This window comes from Ctenopharyngodon idella, chromosome 20, assembly GCF_019924925.1.
Source record: "Ctenopharyngodon idella isolate HZGC_01 chromosome 20, HZGC01, whole genome shotgun sequence".
Classification (NCBI taxonomy): Eukaryota; Metazoa; Chordata; class Actinopteri; order Cypriniformes; family Xenocyprididae; genus Ctenopharyngodon; species Ctenopharyngodon idella.
In genome coordinates, this window is record NC_067239.1 from 459,124 (window position 1) to 478,558 (window position 19,435).

The following is a 19,435-nucleotide window of genomic DNA, read 5'->3' on the forward strand; positions in this document are numbered from 1 at the left end:
GAAGCAGTTTCACTCGGATATACGGCACAATAGAGAAGAAAAGATGAGCGCATCTTCCCTTTCATGCCGACTTTTAGTTTTTACGGTTTTCCGTGTTCTATGGGTGGGTACATGTAAGGGTTTTTTCAGATCTTTCGACCTAATGGATGAAATAAGCTCATGCAATTTACATATGAACGAGCCTGGAGATGACGGAGAAACATACGGAGAGCATCAGCTTTCATTTCTGCTCTGACAGCCTCAAGACCGGCCGAACGCAGTGAGTGTGAGTTAGAGATCAAAAATATGAGAGGGTTTAAATCCCGTCTGGCTAGAGCTCCTCTCGTAATGTTTACATGTTAGGTCAGTAGACGGACACATTTGAACACATTTGACCACATGAGTGTCTACACTACAAAAGCTATCCGGTCAAATGCGCATTCAATTACCTCTGGAAGTGGTCAAAAGTGGACAAGCTCAAAACGTTTTACACCTGTATTTAGCGTTGTCCACTTGTGATCCAATCGACCAAAACGCATCTTAATAGCAGCTTTAAACAGGGCCTTAAATGTCAAAAGATCAGGGAAAGTTTGAGCCCTTGAACTGAAGTTCTGTCCAGGTGTCCATGTCCTTCTCCGGACTCTCCGACATCATGAGAGGAAGAACAAATTCACATGCAATCCTGTTTACATGAAAAACTTTTCTGCCTGCTTCAGCACACAACTTTAGAGAATTAGACCAAATACAAGTTCACATAATTCAAAAACACAGCCTTTGGCTTTAAGAAGGATGAAACATAATGTGCACAGTTTGCTTTGGCTTTTAATTATACATTTACATGTAACATTAGTTGAGTAGCGCTTTAGGGAGCTAATCTGTTTGTGCGGGCAGAAAGCTCACGCCACTGCGCTTTCTTATGTTTTAGTCTTTTCTTAATCTTTAAAAAGGCACGGATTTGAGTTCTCTTGGAGGAGAGTTTTGTCACTTTGGCTCGCAGCTTTGCATGATGGGATGTGTGTGTGTCTCTTCACATATTTGGCATCCGTGGGGCGGCACTGACGGCGTGTGCCAGGACCAGTTGTCATTGGTTGCTACGGTGACAGAGCACCTGTTCCTAGCAGACAGATGGCTGTCAATCACCCCACAGCAATGTGTGCAGATTTATCAGCACTGCATGATCATTTTTGATCATTAAAATGAAATTGTTGGTGGTTTAACTCTCAAGATGTCTTTACAGTGTTTGAAGTGAGTTATAGGAGAGTGTAAAACATTGTTTTGTGGTTTGGTTTGATCTGTGTGATCTGCATGTTCAGTGCTGTGATCTGTGAGTTTATGAAGGGCTTTGGCTCTCTGAGAAACTAATGGAGGTTGTTTATAAATGCACAAGATATTGTACTGTTTGTATGACTACAAGACACATTCCACCAGAATAGGTGCAAAAATTAAGCCTAATGAAATCCAATTTTTGTTGTTATTGTTGTTTTCCTAACGGTTGAACGCCTCCTACACGCAAAAACAGTTGTTTGTTCTTCTCCGCAGGTCAAACTAAATATTATAAGAAGGATTTTTTTATTTGCCATTTCTAGAAACCTAATGCCAAAATGTTTGGTAATAATCCCCCTTTTTAGAGTTTAATTCCCTAATTGGTCTGATTTTTATTTTGTCGCAAATAAATGTAGAATATTTATTTATTATATTTATTTAATTTATTTAAAATTAATGTCGGGGATTGCTATTTTGGAACCAGTGTTTTTTTTTTTTTTTTTTGTAGTTACCAATTAATTTAATTAAGTTTGAGGTTAACCTTTTCACAATGTAAAAAAACACAACGTGTGTTTGCTGGGGACTTAAATTGAAATAACAAGTTATGTTGAAATAACGAGATGTTATGTCGAAATAACAACTTAATATCTTGAAATAATGAGTTATGTTGAAATAACGACTGAATCTTGAAATAACGACTTAATATCTCGAAATAATGACTTAATATCTTGAAATAATGAGATATTTTGTTGAAATAACAACTTCATTTCTCAAAATAACAAGTTATGTCGAAATACCGAGATATTACGTAGAAACAACGGGATATGTTGTAATAACGACTTAAAATCACAAAATAACGAGTTATGTCGATATAACGAAATAACTTAATATCTCAAAATAACGAGATATGTCGACATAACTTAATATCTTGAAATAACGAGTTATGTCTAAATAACAAGATATTGTCAAAATAATGACTTAATATCTCGAAATGAGTTATTATGTTGAAATAACGAGATATTATGTAGAAATAACAAGATATGTCGTAATAATGACTTAAAATCACAAAATAATGAGTTATGTCGATATAACGAAATAACTTATCTCAAAATAATGAGATATGTTGACATAACTAAATATCTCGAAATAACGACTTAATATCTCAAAATAACGAGTTATGTCTAAATAACAAGATATTGTCAAAATAATGACTTAATATCTTGAAATGAGTTATTATGTCGAAATAACGAGATATTTTGTTGAAATAACTTCATTTCTCAAAATAACAAGTTATGTCGAAATAACGAGATATGTCATAATAACGACTTAAAATCACAAAATAACGAGTTATGTCGATATAACGAAATAGCTTAATATCTCAAAATAACGAGATATGTCGACATAACTTAATATCTTGAAATAACGAGTTATGTCGAAATAACAATATGTTATGTCGAAATAACGACTTAATATCTCAAAATAAGGAGTTATTATGTTGAAATAATGAGATAAGTTTTCTTTTTATTCCCCACCATGCAGTTCAGGGCTTCCGTAACAATCGCTGGAAAAACTGAGAAAAAAATGATACAACCTGAGTTCTCTAAGTATAAGTATATGGTAGATGTGCTGTCATAACTTTGTAAAACTGTTTGTACCTTATTTGTGGAAAGTGTCTCATAGCATAGTCTAACCATCACTCTTACGATAACTTTATTTCAACATTCCTCTCTCTCTCTGCTCTCAGTCTGGTTTACACATGCAGGGCGCTCAGGGCTGTGTCCCGTGCCACTGCAATTCATTCGGATCGAAGTCGTTTGATTGTGACGAGAGCGGTCAGTGTCGCTGTCAGCCCGGTGTGACGGGACAGAAGTGTGACCGCTGCGCTCCCGGACACTTCAGCTTCCAGGAAGGCGGCTGTACACGTAAGAATTCACCTCTGAAGTAGAGAAGTCTAATTCAGTCCAGATCCAGATGTGCTTTAAAAGCATGTTAATGCATGTTTGCAAAAATAAAGTGCTGTAGAAATAAAGGTGACTTGACTTCTGTATAAGAAAAAGTTGATACTGTAAATGAAACATAACAGACATAAGTGACACATCTTCTCAGATATGAAAGAGCAATGGCTTATGCACCGACCGATGAGATTTCAGACAATGCCTTGTAAATTCCAGCTCAGTTCCTGGATGTGGTTGTCAACAAGCCTGACCTCTAAGCGCTACAGTTTTCATCTGTGGTGTTTATTTCATCTCCTTCTGTCACCCTCTCTCTCTGATATTAGACAGCAGAGAGGAGAGCCGGCGTTGACATTTAGAACAGGTGCTCAGCTGTGCTCTGCAATTAACCTGCTCTCTGTTTCTGTCTGTCTCGCAGCGTGCCAGTGTGCCCATGTGGGAAATAACTGTGACGCTAACACAGGTCAGTGTATCTGTCCGCCCAACACCGTGGGAGAGAGATGTGACAAATGTGCGCCAAACCACTGGGGTCACGACATCAGCAGCGGCTGTAAGGTACGCCTCATCTCTCGTCTCCTCTTCACTCTTGTCTGCTCTCGCTGTGTATATTTATCTTCTGCCAAAACATCATTATTATTCATCATGTCACGTCGAGGTGAATCTCTGAGTTAATGCCACAGAGCAGCAGAACAGCAGCAAACGTCTTGATTGTTGCCTTACAATTCTATTTCATTGGAATCCATTGAACTATTCAAAAATCAATACCTTCAAGTGCTGAATTAAATAATGTACTAATAACATGTAGTCAGTAACATGATGCTTATTCAAAAAAATTGTATATATATATAATTAAATGTGATTCATAAGCATTGTTTACCGTTTTCTTTATTAATGGCACATACAACACAGGTTAACATCACCTCCTTACATAAAGCAATCTCTCGTAAAACTTTGCATCTTACCAAATGTTTGGTAGCCATCTAACTATGTCCTTATGGCAAACAGAGACTGTAAGGCAGAACTCAGTATAAGATATTTTGTTTCTGAAAAATAATACATAACAGGAGCATTTACAGTATATAAAAGAAGCGGGCCCGAAACGGAGCCTTGAGGTACCCCGCAGGTGATAGGTGCAGAGGAAAAAGAGTAGTTCTCAATTTCAATGGAACAGTTCTCGCCTTAAGGTAGGAAGAGAAGCTGCCTAGGGCAGTGTCGAGAACTGCATTTTATTCCCACTGATTTTCTATTGAGTGAGCAGACAGCTTTTTTTGTGTGGTCACCCTCGCCTTCCCTTGATCGGACTGTAAAACCACTAATAGTTCTGAATGGATCCTGTTTAGTCACATGCAGTGAAAATGAATGCTATTTTATGTAAATATTATAGATAATATGAATTGAATGTGTATTTTTTTCTTCTATTTCTCTGTAGGCATGCGGCTGTAACGCATTGGGGTCCGTGGCGCAGCAGTGTAATGTGAACACGGGCTGCTGCATGTGCCGTGAGCAGTTCAGGGGCGAGAAGTGTGACGAGTGTAAGCTGGGTTACAGAGACTTCCCACAATGCATTTCTTGCCAGTGCTCCACAGCAGGCTCATCAGTGGACGCCTGCGATTCAGAATCTGGCCTCTGCGCATGTGCAGACAGAAGTGGGCAGTGCTCTTGCAAGGTACCGAACCAGACCGAAACCCAACTTTGATTTAAACAATAAAATAAGCCTAAAATAAGTGAACATAGCTGAGTTATGAGTAGGCCTGAGAAACAAAGCTAAGTTTTCAAGGACGATTTTGAATGCAGGTAGTGAAGCAGACGGTTCAGTCACCTTTGGATTTCAAGCAGAGACAACAGGATGGTTAATAACTTATCAGAAGAGAATCTAAGTGATTTCTGGGGGGAGTAGGGACAAATGAGAATCTGCAATGTAAGCTTGAGCCAGGACATGCACGGCTTTGAATACAAAAGTTAAAACCTTATAATCAATTCTAAATTTTACTGGTAGTCAGTGTAAATGTGCTAAGATAGAGGTGATATGCTCCCTCTTTTTTTCCCCATCAAGAAGCAGAGTTTTGAACCAGTTGCAAGTGTGAAAGAGAAAACTGGTTTATACCAGCATATAGGGCATTACAATAGTCAAGACTTGTTGAAATAAAAGCATGAATGACTGTCTCTAAGTCATTAAAAGTTAGAAAAGATTTAAGATTCTGTATGCCCCTAAGTTGGAAGAAGCTGGATCTAATTTATTTGCTTGTCGAATTTTAACTCAGAATCGAAAATGACATCCAAGATCTTTACTTGAGAGCAGATATTAGATCACAATGGTCCTAAATTAGAATTAAAACTCTCTAAAAAATGAGGGGGGCCAAATAAAATAACTTTGGTCTTATTATCATTTAACTGAAGAAAGTTATCACCCATCCAACCTTTGATGTCATTTACACGAGCTAACAAAGAAGATATTATTTGTAAGTATAACTGGGTGTCATCAGCATAATTTTAGACCTTGTGATATTTGAAGTTGGAGTGTAGAGGGACGATATATAAAGCAAATAATATTGGGCCCAATATAGAGCCCTGTGGCACCCCGCACGTGACGGAAGCTGGGGATGAAGAAAATTTCTACAGAGAAACATAGTAAAATAGGACTCAAACCAATCTAAGGCTGCATCACGGATACCAGCCTCGGTTTTTAACCTATTTAACCGAAAGCAGTCATCCACTATATCAAACACTGCACTTAAATCCAGCAATACCGAAATGGCACAATTTCCGGAATCTACAAATAATAACAGATCATTTACCACTCTTAGCCAGGCTGATTCAGTGCTATGCTTAGCTCTGAACCCAGACTGAAAAGGATCCAGTATATTATTAGGAATTAAGTAAGTAAGTAAACAGCCTTCTCCAACATTTTTGCTAAAAATGGCTGTTTTGAAATGGGTCTGCGGTTGTTGAAAACAGATGGATCAAGATTGGTTTTTAGTTGTATAGTGACTTGGGATTTTTTTTTAATCAAAACTGTCATATCTTACTGATTATTAGAGGTATAGGAGTGCACCGACAGTGAAATACTGTATGATGCTCCAATCTGATAAAACACAATTCCATATTTAGAGTTTAGAGTTATCACTTTACTATTATTTTAATGTGGAAAGGTGAAAAAATAGTAGTAACACTGGTAAATTAGTAAAAAAATAATAATAATAGTAAACTTAAATTTTGTGTATAATTCATGAAATAGTTGTAATAAAATTATGTGCATTGAAATGATGGAATGATGTTTCCATGTGGCAGCCGTGAGAGAGACCGAGCTGTAGAAGACAGCAGCACAGTACTAATGTGAATGTGTTTTCAGCCTAATGTGGAGGGAGTGAGGTGTGACCGCTGTAAGGTGGGCTCGTTCGGCCTCAGTCACACGAATCCTCTGGGCTGCAGTCAGTGCTACTGCTTCGGCTTGAGCAGCTCGTGTACAGAGGCCACTGGACTCATCCGTATGAGGGTGAGTGACACACACACACACACACACACACACACACAATCCCTCATTAGAGAGCACTGGATTTTAAACGCAAACTAAATGTAAAATCAAACGCACATCTAATTTAGTTTGACAATCAAAATCTTTCTGAAGGTTAAGCACCTTGAAAAAGAGTAAAGTCCTATTTTGTAGGAAGGTGACCCTTTTTAATGCATAATCTGTTATTTTACACAATTATGAGTGTTTCTTATTGTTAACAGAAGGATATGTTTTAATAGAGGGATTATGGCTTGCTTTAAATGTCAGTTGTCCTCTAGTGATGGTGGGATGAGATGAGGACACAGATGACTCTGTTTGTGTGTTTTGATAGCTTTCTTAATCATCTTGTCTGAGGTGGGCTGAGATGCTCCGTTACCAGGGAAACAGTAAATATTAATAAATATCAAGTGCTTCCTAGCTGTCATTCTCCCTTAAACCATATTCACAACAGGCCAGGATTGAGTGTGCAGGAGAGACAGAGAGAGACAAAGATGGAGAGAAAGCCTGACGTACAGAGAGAGAGAGACGGCCCTTGTTTGTTTTTAATAAGGGTTTCCTGTTCGTTCACTAACTCGCCTTAATCCTCAGCGTGTCCATGGAGACAACAGCAGAATATGGCTGAGGGATGCTTCTCCAACCTGACGAAATCGACAAACGAATTAAACAAAGGTTGCGGTCCAAAAGTTAATCTAAGTTTGTTTGCTGTCGAAGAGGAGTTTGGAATCCTTTAGCTCATTTATGGAAAACGAGAGATTCTTTCTAAGTCAGTGAGTCGTGAGATTGTGTGTTGATGTGGTGAGGGTAGTTTAGCTGCCCTGTGGGGTTCCTTACATACACACACACACACACACACACACACACACACACACACACACACACACACACACACACACACACACACGCATTTACCAACATGTGCCTCTCAATACACACTAAAATGAATCCTGAAAGTTGCTGATGCTGAAACACAACACTATTACACTGTTTTGTCTAACAGTTTGAGCAGACTGAAAATACCCAATTTACCTTCTTAATAAATATCTGCACTAAATCTTTCATAATCTTTCACTGAGATGTAATAACTTTCTCCACCTCTGCTGCGTGGGTGAGGACAAACATTAACCAATAATAATATCTCAACCCATTTCTCGCAATCCAATCTACATGAGAACCCACTGAATATTGTGTTTCACTTGGAAATACATCACATTACCAAAGTTAAACGGTGAACGCTGTTTCATGTTGACTTTGCTTTGTAAGTTCAAAGTGCAAGTGTTTAAGTCAACGTACGTGTGAGAGTAAATCTGTTCTCTTCTGTCCTGTAGCTGACTCTGATACCAGAACAGACCGTTCTTCCTCTCGTGGACGAATCCAACAGTCAGGAGAGCACAGCGGGCGTGAGCTTCCAGCATCCGGACATCATCGCCAACGCTGATGTGGTCCAGCAGCACCTGAGCGAGCCGTACTACTGGAGACTGCCCAAACAGTTCAAACGCTCCATGGTCCGTCTGTTCACATACACAAACAGCTCTTTTTTACTTGTATTGTTTTCTCTTTCTCCTATTATTTGCCAAAATTAGGCAGAAAGACAAGTGAATAATCTCATCTCATCATTCTTAATTTTAAACAGTTTACACTGCGTCAGGTTCAACTATTAACTATTCATCCCTGTTACTAAAAAAAAGAAAGATGCTAGAAATTATACACTTGAAATTCTGATAACAGGGTTTTTATGGTAATAAAAATTCCCAGATATTTTCCTTTTATTGTTTTTTCCTTTTTATTTACATTTTATTTCCTTATATAATACAGACTACCATTCAAAAGTTTGGGGTTATTAAGATGTTTTAATGGTTTTGAGTCTCTTCTGCTCACAGAGACTGCGTTTATTTGATCAAAAATACAGTAAAAACAGTGAAATATTATTATGATGTAAATCAGCTGTTTTCTATGTGAATATATAGTAAAGTGTAATTTATTCCTGTGATCAAAGCTGAATTTTCAGCATCATTACTCCAGTCTTCAGTGTCACATGATCCTTCAGAAATCATTCTGATATGATGATTTGATGATCAAGAAACATTTATGATTATTATCAGTGTTGAAAACAGTTCATATTTTTGTGGAAACCGTCATACATTTTATTTTTCAGGATTCTTTCATGAAGTTCAAAAGAACAACATTTATTTGAAATAGAAATCTTTTTTTAACATTATGTCTTTACTGTCACTTTTGATCAATTTAATTCATCCCTGCTGAAAAAAAGTAATTTTACAAGAAAAAAACTGACACTAAACTTTGGAACGATAGTGTACAGTCTGATTCAGTCATATTAAATAATATTTTTGAATTTCATGACCAGCTAATGTTCATTACAGCAAGACTCAGTGTTTGGAGCTTGTTCTTTCAGATAACAGCCTATGGCGGGAAGTTACGGTATGCCATCTATTACGAGGCTCGTGATGAGACGGGCCGCACCTCTTATGAGCCCCAGGTCATCATAAAGGGCGGCCCCAACAAGGACAAGGTCATGGTCCGCCACATGCCAGCGCTTCAGATTGGCCAGCTGACCCGTCACGAGATTGACATAACAGAGGTGAGCCAATCAGATTGGAGAGTTTGATGTGTTGGCAGTCATTCACAGGATCTTATAACTTTACTTCAAGTGTAAACACAAACATTGATGTTTTGCAGCATGACTGGAAACACAAGGACGGCAGGAAGATGTCTCGTGAGGATTTCATGGACGTGCTGTTTCATGTTGAATATATCCTAATAAAGGCCTCACACGGCAGCGTCATGAGACACAGCAGGTAAACGAGCGCCATCCTTCTACAATCATTCAAATCTACAATTTTAAACATCACTCAAGTTACGAGGAAAAACTTGCAGTAAGTTTTGCAATATCTAAATAGTTGAAGTATGAGTGTGAACGTGTTCGATGTGCAGAATCTCTGAGATCACTCTGGAGGTGGCTGAGGTGGGGACGCCATCACAGGACAGTGAAATCGCCCATCAGATTGAGAAATGTGACTGTCCTCTGGGATACGCCGGCCTCTCCTGTGAGGTAATGGCTTTTACACACAATATTTGACATGTAAGAGCTGTTATGTGCCGGAAGGTTGGGATAAGACATGTAAAATGTCATAAATGTAATTATAACTCTCTGTTGGTCAGATATTACAGTACATTGTATCTAAAGCCAACATAATGTTTTCATGTCCTTATTTCTGCACTAGTACGGCTGAGCAGTGTTGGGGAATGTTACATTTAAAATAATGCGTTACTTCCTTTAAAAAACGAACTAAGTTACTTTTTATGGACAGTAATGTGTTACGTTACTTTTTCTCAGCTGGGCTTGTTTGTTTTTGTTTTTTTAATAACAACAAAAGTTCTATTTTTGGCAAATGTAAAGGCCCTTTCTCACCGTAAGTGAAATGAATAAGCCTCAGGCTGAAGGAAATGCAAATTCACGCCTGTACAGTAGAGGGCGCAGCTCAAACAAACCTTTTGATCAGATCAGCTGTGCTGCCATTCTAGATTAATGAAGTTCAACACTCTTACTTCAGCATTAAAAACAAAAAATAAAACACAAATGTGATGATCTAGTCATTTTTGCTTATTATGGTTGAATTGGATCACCGAAGGTCAGTAATAAAGACATTGGTTAATAAAGTGACATTAAATACATAAAGTATATTTGTGTTATTTAACATATTTAATTATTGCAGGTTCGCGTAATATTCTGAGTTTGCATTTCACTGTTTTTATTCATTCTAAGCAATACTGAATTTGTTTTTCTGCAAATTTTGTTGTAAATTTAAAAGTAATGCATTACTTTACTTATTACTTGAAAAAAGTAATCTGATTACTTAACTCGCGTTACTTGTAATGCGTTACCCCCAACACTGTGAATGAGATTGCTTAATCCACTTAAACTCAATCTGTTGTTCATACTATTACAAAAAAAACAACAACTATTAAAAGGGTCATGAACTGAGAAATCAAAATTGTATTGATCTTTTGACATACAAGAGGTCATTGTACTATAAAAATACAGTGTCTATTTACACTAATAGTGTCCTTTGTTGGCAAGTGCTATTTACACTAGCTCCGCCCACCAATATCTGGTTGAGTCACTCAAGGTTAAAAAAAGATGCATGAATTTCAGCATCTTCAGTGGTGCAGCAGTAGAGAGCAAGACTCGCACACCTGGCTTTTGATACGAACGACGCAGGTTCAAATCCGCCTTTCGCCGAGTTCGCTCTTCTCCATTTTCCCATCACATATCACACCAGAAAGGCATATATTTTCAATAAAAATTAAAATAATGTTCCAAAAGTGGAAATAAACTACCTAATGAGTGTTTAATAATATTAAAAGTGTTTATTGGGTAGGGTTAGGGGAAGGTGTAGGGAGGGATTTTATTCTTCCAGTAAGGCAGCATCCTTTTAATGATTTTAATAAATATATTCATTTACATTCTATGATATTTCTGCATCCTGTTAATGTACAAAAATACTGAGGTGCAAATAGTGTCTGCCAATATAAAGTATAGATATCATCTAATTACTATTTACTCTTATTGCAAAGAACTGATACTTTTACATGGTGTAAATAGAGTCTATCACTATTTTCACTTAGTGTAAATAGCCACTGCCATAAAAATATCCTGTAAGTTTCAGAACTCAAAACTTCCTTGTTAGTCCAAAAACAGCTTTTATTGAAACTGAGCTCAGAACTCGTTTTTGGGTTTTGTCAAATTATGACTTCATAGTGCAACTAAAGACCGCCTCTACAGAGGAAGATCAACGCCCACTTCTACATAATCGCCTCTTTAGCCTCTTCTGTAGTAGTAAATACGAGAGAGATGCAAACACAGGATTACTCCAGCAACAGAACCATAGAGATCATTTTGCAGTGCCAAGTTATGGAAAACAGTCTTTGAAGCTCCAGATCGCATCAGTAAAGCTTGAAGGACAGTGTGACAAACGATGGTACATTCATTCATAATTCTGTTTACACAAAACACAGACAAGTTCAAACTTATCAACTGTGGTAACTCAGTCCTTAAACTTTATTTGCCACAACCAAGACTTATAAAGCATATGTAATACACATAAATGTTTCACATTGTTGGCAAATGTTTCAAATATGTAGATAATTTTCAACATCAGAGATTTTCAAAACAATATCACACGTGTAATGGCGGGGACGTTGAAAATTATTTTAACATGCAAAACTGTCACCCAATCACAGCTGTGGGCGTTTACTTCCAAGTCTTGAATGAGACACGCCCATCAAAACTGAGTGTTTGAAAGAGAGGGTCAAAAACAGCTCATTACTTCAAAATTAGGGTGTTTTTGATGTAAAAATAACATTTTAAGTGGACTTCAGAAAACATTATACAATTTTTAAAAAATGCAATTCATGACCCCCTTAAAATTCCAAGTAATGCAATTTCCACATAGATTTATCGTGACGTCCTTGTCACAGTAATTAAGCTGCTTTTGAGAGGAGGCGATGTGCCCTTTCATAACAGGGCTCTATAAAACCAACAGCCGAGTGTCAAGAGACGAACAGCTGGGAGTATCGCTGCTCAGCGCTCATCATTACAGCAAGTGTTTCTGCCTCTCAGACTGTTAACGTGTTAAAGCGCTCTCTCGCCGCCAGTCTCCGCCCACAAACTGCTCGTGTGAGATCTTTAACAAGCTCGAGTGTGCGAGACAGACGATTACAGATCAGCGAGTGTCAGTTGTTCACATTCAGGCTGGACGAGGCCGCGTGGAGACAGATGGCCGCAACTCTCAAACGCTTCATACTGTGCTTAATAAAGTATTTTTAAACAGGCGTTTAGCAAGTTCACCCCGAGCAGATGGTGTACTAAATTGACGCGATTAATTTTGAAGAGCGAGGGTGAGAGGGAGTGTTGCTATGGTTTCAGCGGAGGACTATTTTTTCCCTGTATGGACGTGCTGGTCTACAGTGTGACACGTTTCAGTGTGGATTTACAGCACTAGTTTGAATCACAGTGATTATGTGCGTCTGTAAAAGTCTCAGTCATATGCATCATGTTTGCATCCCGTTTGAGCTTCAGACCTGTTGAAATATTCAGACTTTTGTGGCTAGACCGTATGCAACCACCTGACAGTATGTGATGCATCCTAATAAAATCCCAATCACTTCACATTGTGACTGCATTTCCACCTCAGGTTATGTTTCTAATAATTTAATGGCTCGTCCTCACTTACTCCTTGCATAGTTAATTTCTGTTAAGTCTTGTCGAGGTGTGTGTGTGTGTGAGTAACTGTGTGTGATGTCTTGTACAGGAATGTGCGGCCGGGTTCTACAGGCTCTCTGCTCACACCGGTGGTGCTGCGTCCAGAGCCGGCTTTGGCAGCTGTGTTCGGTGCCAGTGCAATGGACACAGTGACTCGTGTGATCCTGAAACAGCCGTCTGCCAGGTACAGCCTTCTTAATCAGAGTGCCTTAACCCTTTATGGCTGACACTTCCTTTTGCGTGTCTCTGTTTAAGAGCCAATTGAAACTGAAACCAAGTAGGTAGCACAATAACTCTTTTTGCATACAAAATCAGAGACTTTACACATTCAGATCATGCTCATGTTGCGTTGTTTTCACCCTCTAATGAGTCTGAACACATTGAGTTTACAACAAAAACAGCACACAGGCGATAACTGAAAACAAATATGTAGATTTCACGTGGCGTTTTTGCTCATAACTTCATGAAACAGATCATACATGGCACATGACTATTTACAGCAGATTCTTATGATTAAGAATCTGAGATAAGCCCAAAATCAACATAATCCAGTGTGTCGATCACAAGATATTACTCACGGAGTGATGTAACACATTTGGCTAAAAACATGTCTCTCGTCTTTCCGACATGCAATGTGTTATCCAATGTTCCCGGAAGAGTGGTGAGTAGTCCCTATAAGTCAGAGTGTACCACACACCTAGCAACGAAAAAATTTATAATCTTGAATAAATGTATAATTTGAAAAAGTAACTCAGATATTTAGTTGTAAGTTTAAAAGTAATGTGTTACTTTACTAATTACTTGAAAAAAGTAATCTGATTACATAACTCGCATTACCCCAACACTGAAAATAATATAGTGTTTTAAAATTGGGGAAAAACTAAATTTGTGCAAATATGTGGGAACAAATAGTATAAAAGAGGAATGCTATGCAAACATACTAGTTTTATATAATTTCAAGAGTGTAGGGAAGATGCACCGGTGTTAATTTGCATTATTTTAGCTAAAATTGCCGTACGGATGGTGAAACAAAAATGCGAACATGTCCACATTTAAGCATTTCAATGGGCTTAAATATCTCGCCCTTTTCCAGGAGATTTAGTTCACAAATAACTGACAGTCATGACCTAAAATGATTTCATTTACAATAATCAATATGAAAATTCATTAGTCGCGCCATCAGATGGATCAGTCTGATTCACGAATGAATCGTTCAGTGTTATTTGTGAAGCAATTCAGCAGGTTCACTGGAATGAATCATTCATGACCTTGTTATCGCGTTTCAGAGCGGGTGGAGATTTCTTCAGTAACGAGGAACAACGTGTTTTTATGGAATGTGGTGGAGTAAATTTTAATCATTACAATATAATGCTTTGGAAAGTAGTGAAGTAAAAAACTCTGATAAAGATACTTGCAAAAATTTACTTTGTTACTGTCCACCACTAGCTGTGTGAATCTGGAATGATCCAGACTGGATCCAGCACCATGTTAGTGGGAAGGGGTACAAGTAAAGCACATTAGAAGATTCAGGTCAGTTGAATTCATCGAAGTCCATCATTCTAGTGCACAGTGGACATACAGTCGAACTGTTCTCCAAACAGCTCTAGTAAAGCTTCAGGCCCGGCTCTGTGCCAAACAGCCCTCTGCATTCAGTTGCATGCATGCTAATAGCAATATCATTTGCATTTTACGGGTTTTCGCAAATTGAAAATGGTAAACGAGTGTGTAGGGGGGTAATTTGAGTAATTGAGGTACACAGGAAGTTAATGAAAGTTTCAGAGCGACACGGGCCAGTAAAGCGCAGCTTCAGCAGTCTGATTACTCTGAACGCTGCCACTCCTCTGTGCTTCCTTCTCTCACTCTGTTTCTTCTTCTCATTCCCTCTGTGTGACTTCAGCAACTTGAGAAATGCAAATTTATGAAATTTATGTTCTTTATGTTATATTTTAATGTTTTAATGTATTTATAATTAGATTCAGAGAGAGCTTTTTATGTGAATGTTTTCATGTGCTTGTTCATTCGTTCTGTCATAAGATAAGAAACTGTGGTCGTTATGTCGTTACTCATCTTTTACAAGTTTTACCAATGTGATTATATGCTATAACTAGGGCTGTCAATCAGCTAACAATCTTAAATGAATTCAGTTAATTATATATATTTGTATATATATATGTGCTAAGAAAATGAAGATAACGCACAGACATTAGCATGCATTTGGTGGGCAAATGAAGTTACAGGTAATTAAACTTTGAAAAATGAGTATCAAACTCTGCTTCTACTCTATTCTGTTTTCATAGCATGCAGTCTCTATTATAGAATTTTAGTATGTGTTTATCATAGGGCTGTCAATAGATTAAAATTTTTAATTAATCGCACACTTATTGTGAAATTAAGCACATTTGTCTTGTTTAATGTTCATTTTGTCATAATTTTCTATATCCAGAAAAGTAAACTATCAGATTGAAGGGTGATTCTCACAAAACTGTATTTTCTGCAGGCTTTTTTCAAGACAAATTTAGGTGTCTTTCCAAAAAGGAAACCAAGCAATGGTCTTTACCTTGATTACAATCAAAACTTTACTAGCGAGACGCTGGTTTGCCTTATCCAGCTGAGAATCATAGTTTGCGTATCATCTGGCCATACAGCGGTGGGATGTTTTGATGTTCTGTTCAGAATGTATTTCACACAGAAACTTTTCAGAAACAATTACAGAATATGACAGAGCTCGTGTTTTAAAGCTGAACACATACTGGAATGAATAATTCACTGAAAACACAACGTGAGTCTCTGCATTAATGCAGCATTACACATCTTTTACCAGTTTTACCAATGTGATTATATGCTATTATTGCATTAATGCATTAACGTTGACAACCCTAGTTTGTTATGATTTTTTTATTATTATTATTAATCACACTAAGGCTATGTTCATATATGCTCAATTCCGATTTTTGCTCAGATCTGATTTTTTTGTATAGCTGTTCACATTGTTGTTTTAAATGTGGCCAATATCAGATTTCCAGTGTGAACAGATCATGGTTCTGAACTGACCCACATGCGCAAAAGAACATTACAAATGGGGTTGCCAGGTTTTTACCACAAAATCCACTAAATTGCTTGAAAACTAGTTCAAAACTAGCCCAATTGCGTTCTGTAGGGTATCTTGGTAAAAATTGTGTTCCGGGGGTTAAATATCACATTAGTGCGGTTGCTTCAACTCATGGAGTTGCAAAACAACCTGCGGCAACAGTGAAAAAGTAATCCAATTCTGCGGGAAAATTGCGGACTTGGCAACACACACAGTGCACTGTCATACGGAAGTAAACACGGAGTAAGCGATTACTGCCGTGGAAGTCAGCAAAATTGAAAAATAAAGACAGTGTTGTGACCAAAGAGACTTTTATGATGTTTTGCTTGTATTATAGAGCTGTCTCTAACACATCACTGCCCTCTACTGACTACCTTTCGCAACTGTCTTGATAACGTTGGGTATGTTAAATTTTTGAATAGACTCCCATGAGCGCAGAATCGTGACGAATGTTGATCTCGAGTGACGTAAAAATCGCATAAATTCAGATATGACGGTTCACACTGCGGTCGCGTTACAAAACATCTGACCTGTATCGGATTTAGAACCACATATGGAGGTGACACAAATCGGGATTAAAAAGATCAGATTCCATGTGGTTTGTGCTGTTCACACTGTCATGAAGAAAACAGATACGAGTCACGTGTGGGCAAAACAATCAGATTTGGGTCACATTTACCTGCAGTGTGAACGTAGCCAAAATGATTCAGATTGACAGCCTCAGTTATAACAGTATTATTACCTGTTATAGAGCATTATTAGTGTTTTGTTCTTTCTAGAATTGTCAGCATCACACAGTAGGAGACAAGTGTGAGCGATGTGCTGCAGGGTTTTATGGCGTAGTGCGCGGCTTTCCTGATGACTGCAAACCCTGTGCGTGTCCCCTGCTCAACCCTGAGAACAAGTATGTGACACACTCACACACACACACACTTTAGCTGTGATAAGTCATGCACGCACCAACTTTCCCACCGTTTCTCTCAGCTTCAGTCCCACCTGTCAGACGGAGGGTTTTAATGACTACCGCTGCACTGCCTGTCCCGAAGGCTACGAGGGAAAACACTGTGAAAGGTGAAGAAATGTTTCTAAATGATGTAAAACAAGTCGTTACTTACATGGCTGAATCTGTCAATAATGTGTTGAAAATAAGCAAGCCTTTTCTATGGCCTTCTGCGGTGTTTCATGTGAGGCGTATCAAAAGTATAAGCAGTAATTTAGGCCTTTAATGTGTTTAATATCCTTCACGTCTCCGCAGGTGCGCCCCTGGTTTCCATGGTAACCCGAGTGTGTATGGCGGCCGGTGCGAGGAGTGTAAGTGTGATGCGTACGGATCATATCCCACAGCGTGTGACTCGCGCTCCGGACAGTGCCAGTGCCGTCCCGGCGCCAGCGGACTGAAGTGTGACCAGTGCATGGAGAGGCATGTGTGTGGCCCCGAGGGCGTCGTGTGTACGTATGACCGCTGCACTAACACACTCACCGTTCTGTGTTCATTCCAGCCTCTCTCTGACCCTGACCTTTATTTGCTACTGTACCTTTAAGACTTCCATATGTAAATGAATATTTGTTTCTTCTGCCATAAACAGCCAGTAATAACAGAGGAGAGATGCAGCCAAAACAAACAACATTTTAATTAGACGTGCTCAGATTTCCCCTCACGAAATGACTGTTTACTTCTGCTGTAATTGTTGGCGGAGCTGGAGAGATCAGATTGTGTTGCTGTGATGTCTGCGGGAACACCTGCTCCTCACCACTGTGTTTGAAATTATGTTTCAGCGATCATGTTTTTTATGATAATTGCGTTGGTCGACCGGACAGATTGGGTAATTATGCATGTGTTTGTGTGACTTGTGTTACATAATCCAACTTCAAACATAAATCAGGGATTTTTTTTCCATTTAAATAACTGTCATTTTACTTTTAAAACATGGTTTGTGTGCTAAAATCTAAATTAAATGGTTTTACTGAAGTCAGAAATGTTAATATAACTCAATCATCTTGACTTCATTAGAGTGTACACAGATTCACAGTGTGAAAATAATGTTTTAATCGAGAGGCGTTCATGAACTCTTCAGTGCAGCGTTTTTCTTTTCAGGTCTTTTCACATTTTTACTGGCTCTGTGTTTTGCGTGAAGAGAGTTGCTCACGAGAAATCTTAATAGCTCAATTTTTTCAGGAGGTTAAATTGAGCGACGCGTTCCGGCCGCGGCGAAAGCCACACGCCTGTCGGTGTCTTTTTTTCCTCCCACTATCGCTCGTGGCGTGTCAGACACTCATAATAGGCGGCCAGGAGCTGTTTCACACTCTATGTTAAATTTCACGCTTGAGAAGTCCTTCTCCCTGGAGTTTCCACCGTGCTCACGTTTAATCTAGAGAGAGAGAAATAAAGAGAGAGGTGCTCGGGGACACTCTCCCTCCGAGCAGGTGAATGGAGATGATGGAGGGATACTGGATGAGTGCAAGTGATGTTGTGATAGCAGAGGATGTGAGACAAAAGAGGCCAATAACATTCGTTAACAGCATTCTTGCCCCAGGACCTGTCCATCCTTGGCCGTTAACATGTTTGTCCTTTCAGACAGTGTGTGCCCTCTCTCTCTCTCTCTCTCTCTCTCTCTCTCACACACACACACACACACACACACACACACACACACACACACACACACACACAGACAGTGGTGGATAGTAATGCCCTGCTCAAATATGAGTAAAGCTGAAGTACTCCAGTGTGTAGTTTCTATATGTCTAATGTCACAAAATGGCACTGCAAATGTAATGACTGTTTTTAAACAGGTTTTCCTGAACACTCCCCCCTTCTGTCAATCAATCAGATAGTCCCGCCCTAAACTCCCTCCATTGGCCGAGTGAGTGTTGCTGTGTCGTGATACTCAAAGAGATCCGTGTGACAGAACGCAGTTTTGTTTTAGTATCGTTGATATACTATTAGTTTTTATTGTTTTGTTTATTTATTATTCTTTTTTTATTTTTGTATTATCTGTAATCATTTTAATCTTTAAGTTTTAGTCATTTTGTTATTTACGGAAGAGTATTAGGGCCAAGCATTAATAAAAAAAAGTCATTATAATGCGAGAATAAACTTTCGAGAAAAAGTCTAAATAAAATGTTGAGAATAAAATCATTACATTTTTAAACTCATTAAGAATTTTTTCTAGGAACACAAATTTTCTATCAATTTAACGAGTTTAATCTTGTCTTATAATGACTTTAATTTCAAGATGGTTTCATTTTTTTTTTATTATTGCTTGGCCCTAATCCTCTTCCGTATCTTTTGTGTTTTTGTCATTTTTATTGTTTTTTTTTTGTTTTTTTTTGTTGTTTTTTTAATACTGTGTCTATTTAGT

The 19,435-nt window shown here is 38.3% G+C and overlaps 1 protein-coding gene across 5 annotated transcripts in view; it reads left to right on the forward strand.

Moving 5' to 3' along the window:
* Nucleotides 1-19,435, forward strand: part of lama2 (laminin, alpha 2) — a 157,980-nt gene that overhangs the window by 104,228 nt on the left and 34,317 nt on the right. For 3 of the 5 annotated variants that reach the window (XM_051876479.1, XM_051876480.1, XM_051876482.1), the window contains 12 exons: nt 2,987-3,164; nt 3,613-3,749; nt 4,624-4,860; nt 6,544-6,687; nt 8,031-8,207; nt 9,116-9,301; nt 9,400-9,518; nt 9,655-9,772; nt 13,035-13,169; nt 16,853-16,977; nt 17,058-17,144; nt 17,329-17,522. In XM_051876479.1, the coding sequence (XP_051732439.1) occupies nt 2,987-3,164; nt 3,613-3,749; nt 4,624-4,860; nt 6,544-6,687; nt 8,031-8,207; nt 9,116-9,301; nt 9,400-9,518; nt 9,655-9,772; nt 13,035-13,169; nt 16,853-16,977; nt 17,058-17,144; nt 17,329-17,522 (1,837 nt within the window). The remainder of the gene's footprint in view (nt 1-2,986; nt 3,165-3,612; nt 3,750-4,623; nt 4,861-6,543; nt 6,688-8,030; nt 8,208-9,115; nt 9,302-9,399; nt 9,519-9,654; nt 9,773-13,034; nt 13,170-16,852; nt 16,978-17,057; nt 17,145-17,328; nt 17,523-19,435) is intronic. The other 2 variants (XM_051876481.1, XM_051876483.1) reach the window with 1 other exon arrangement.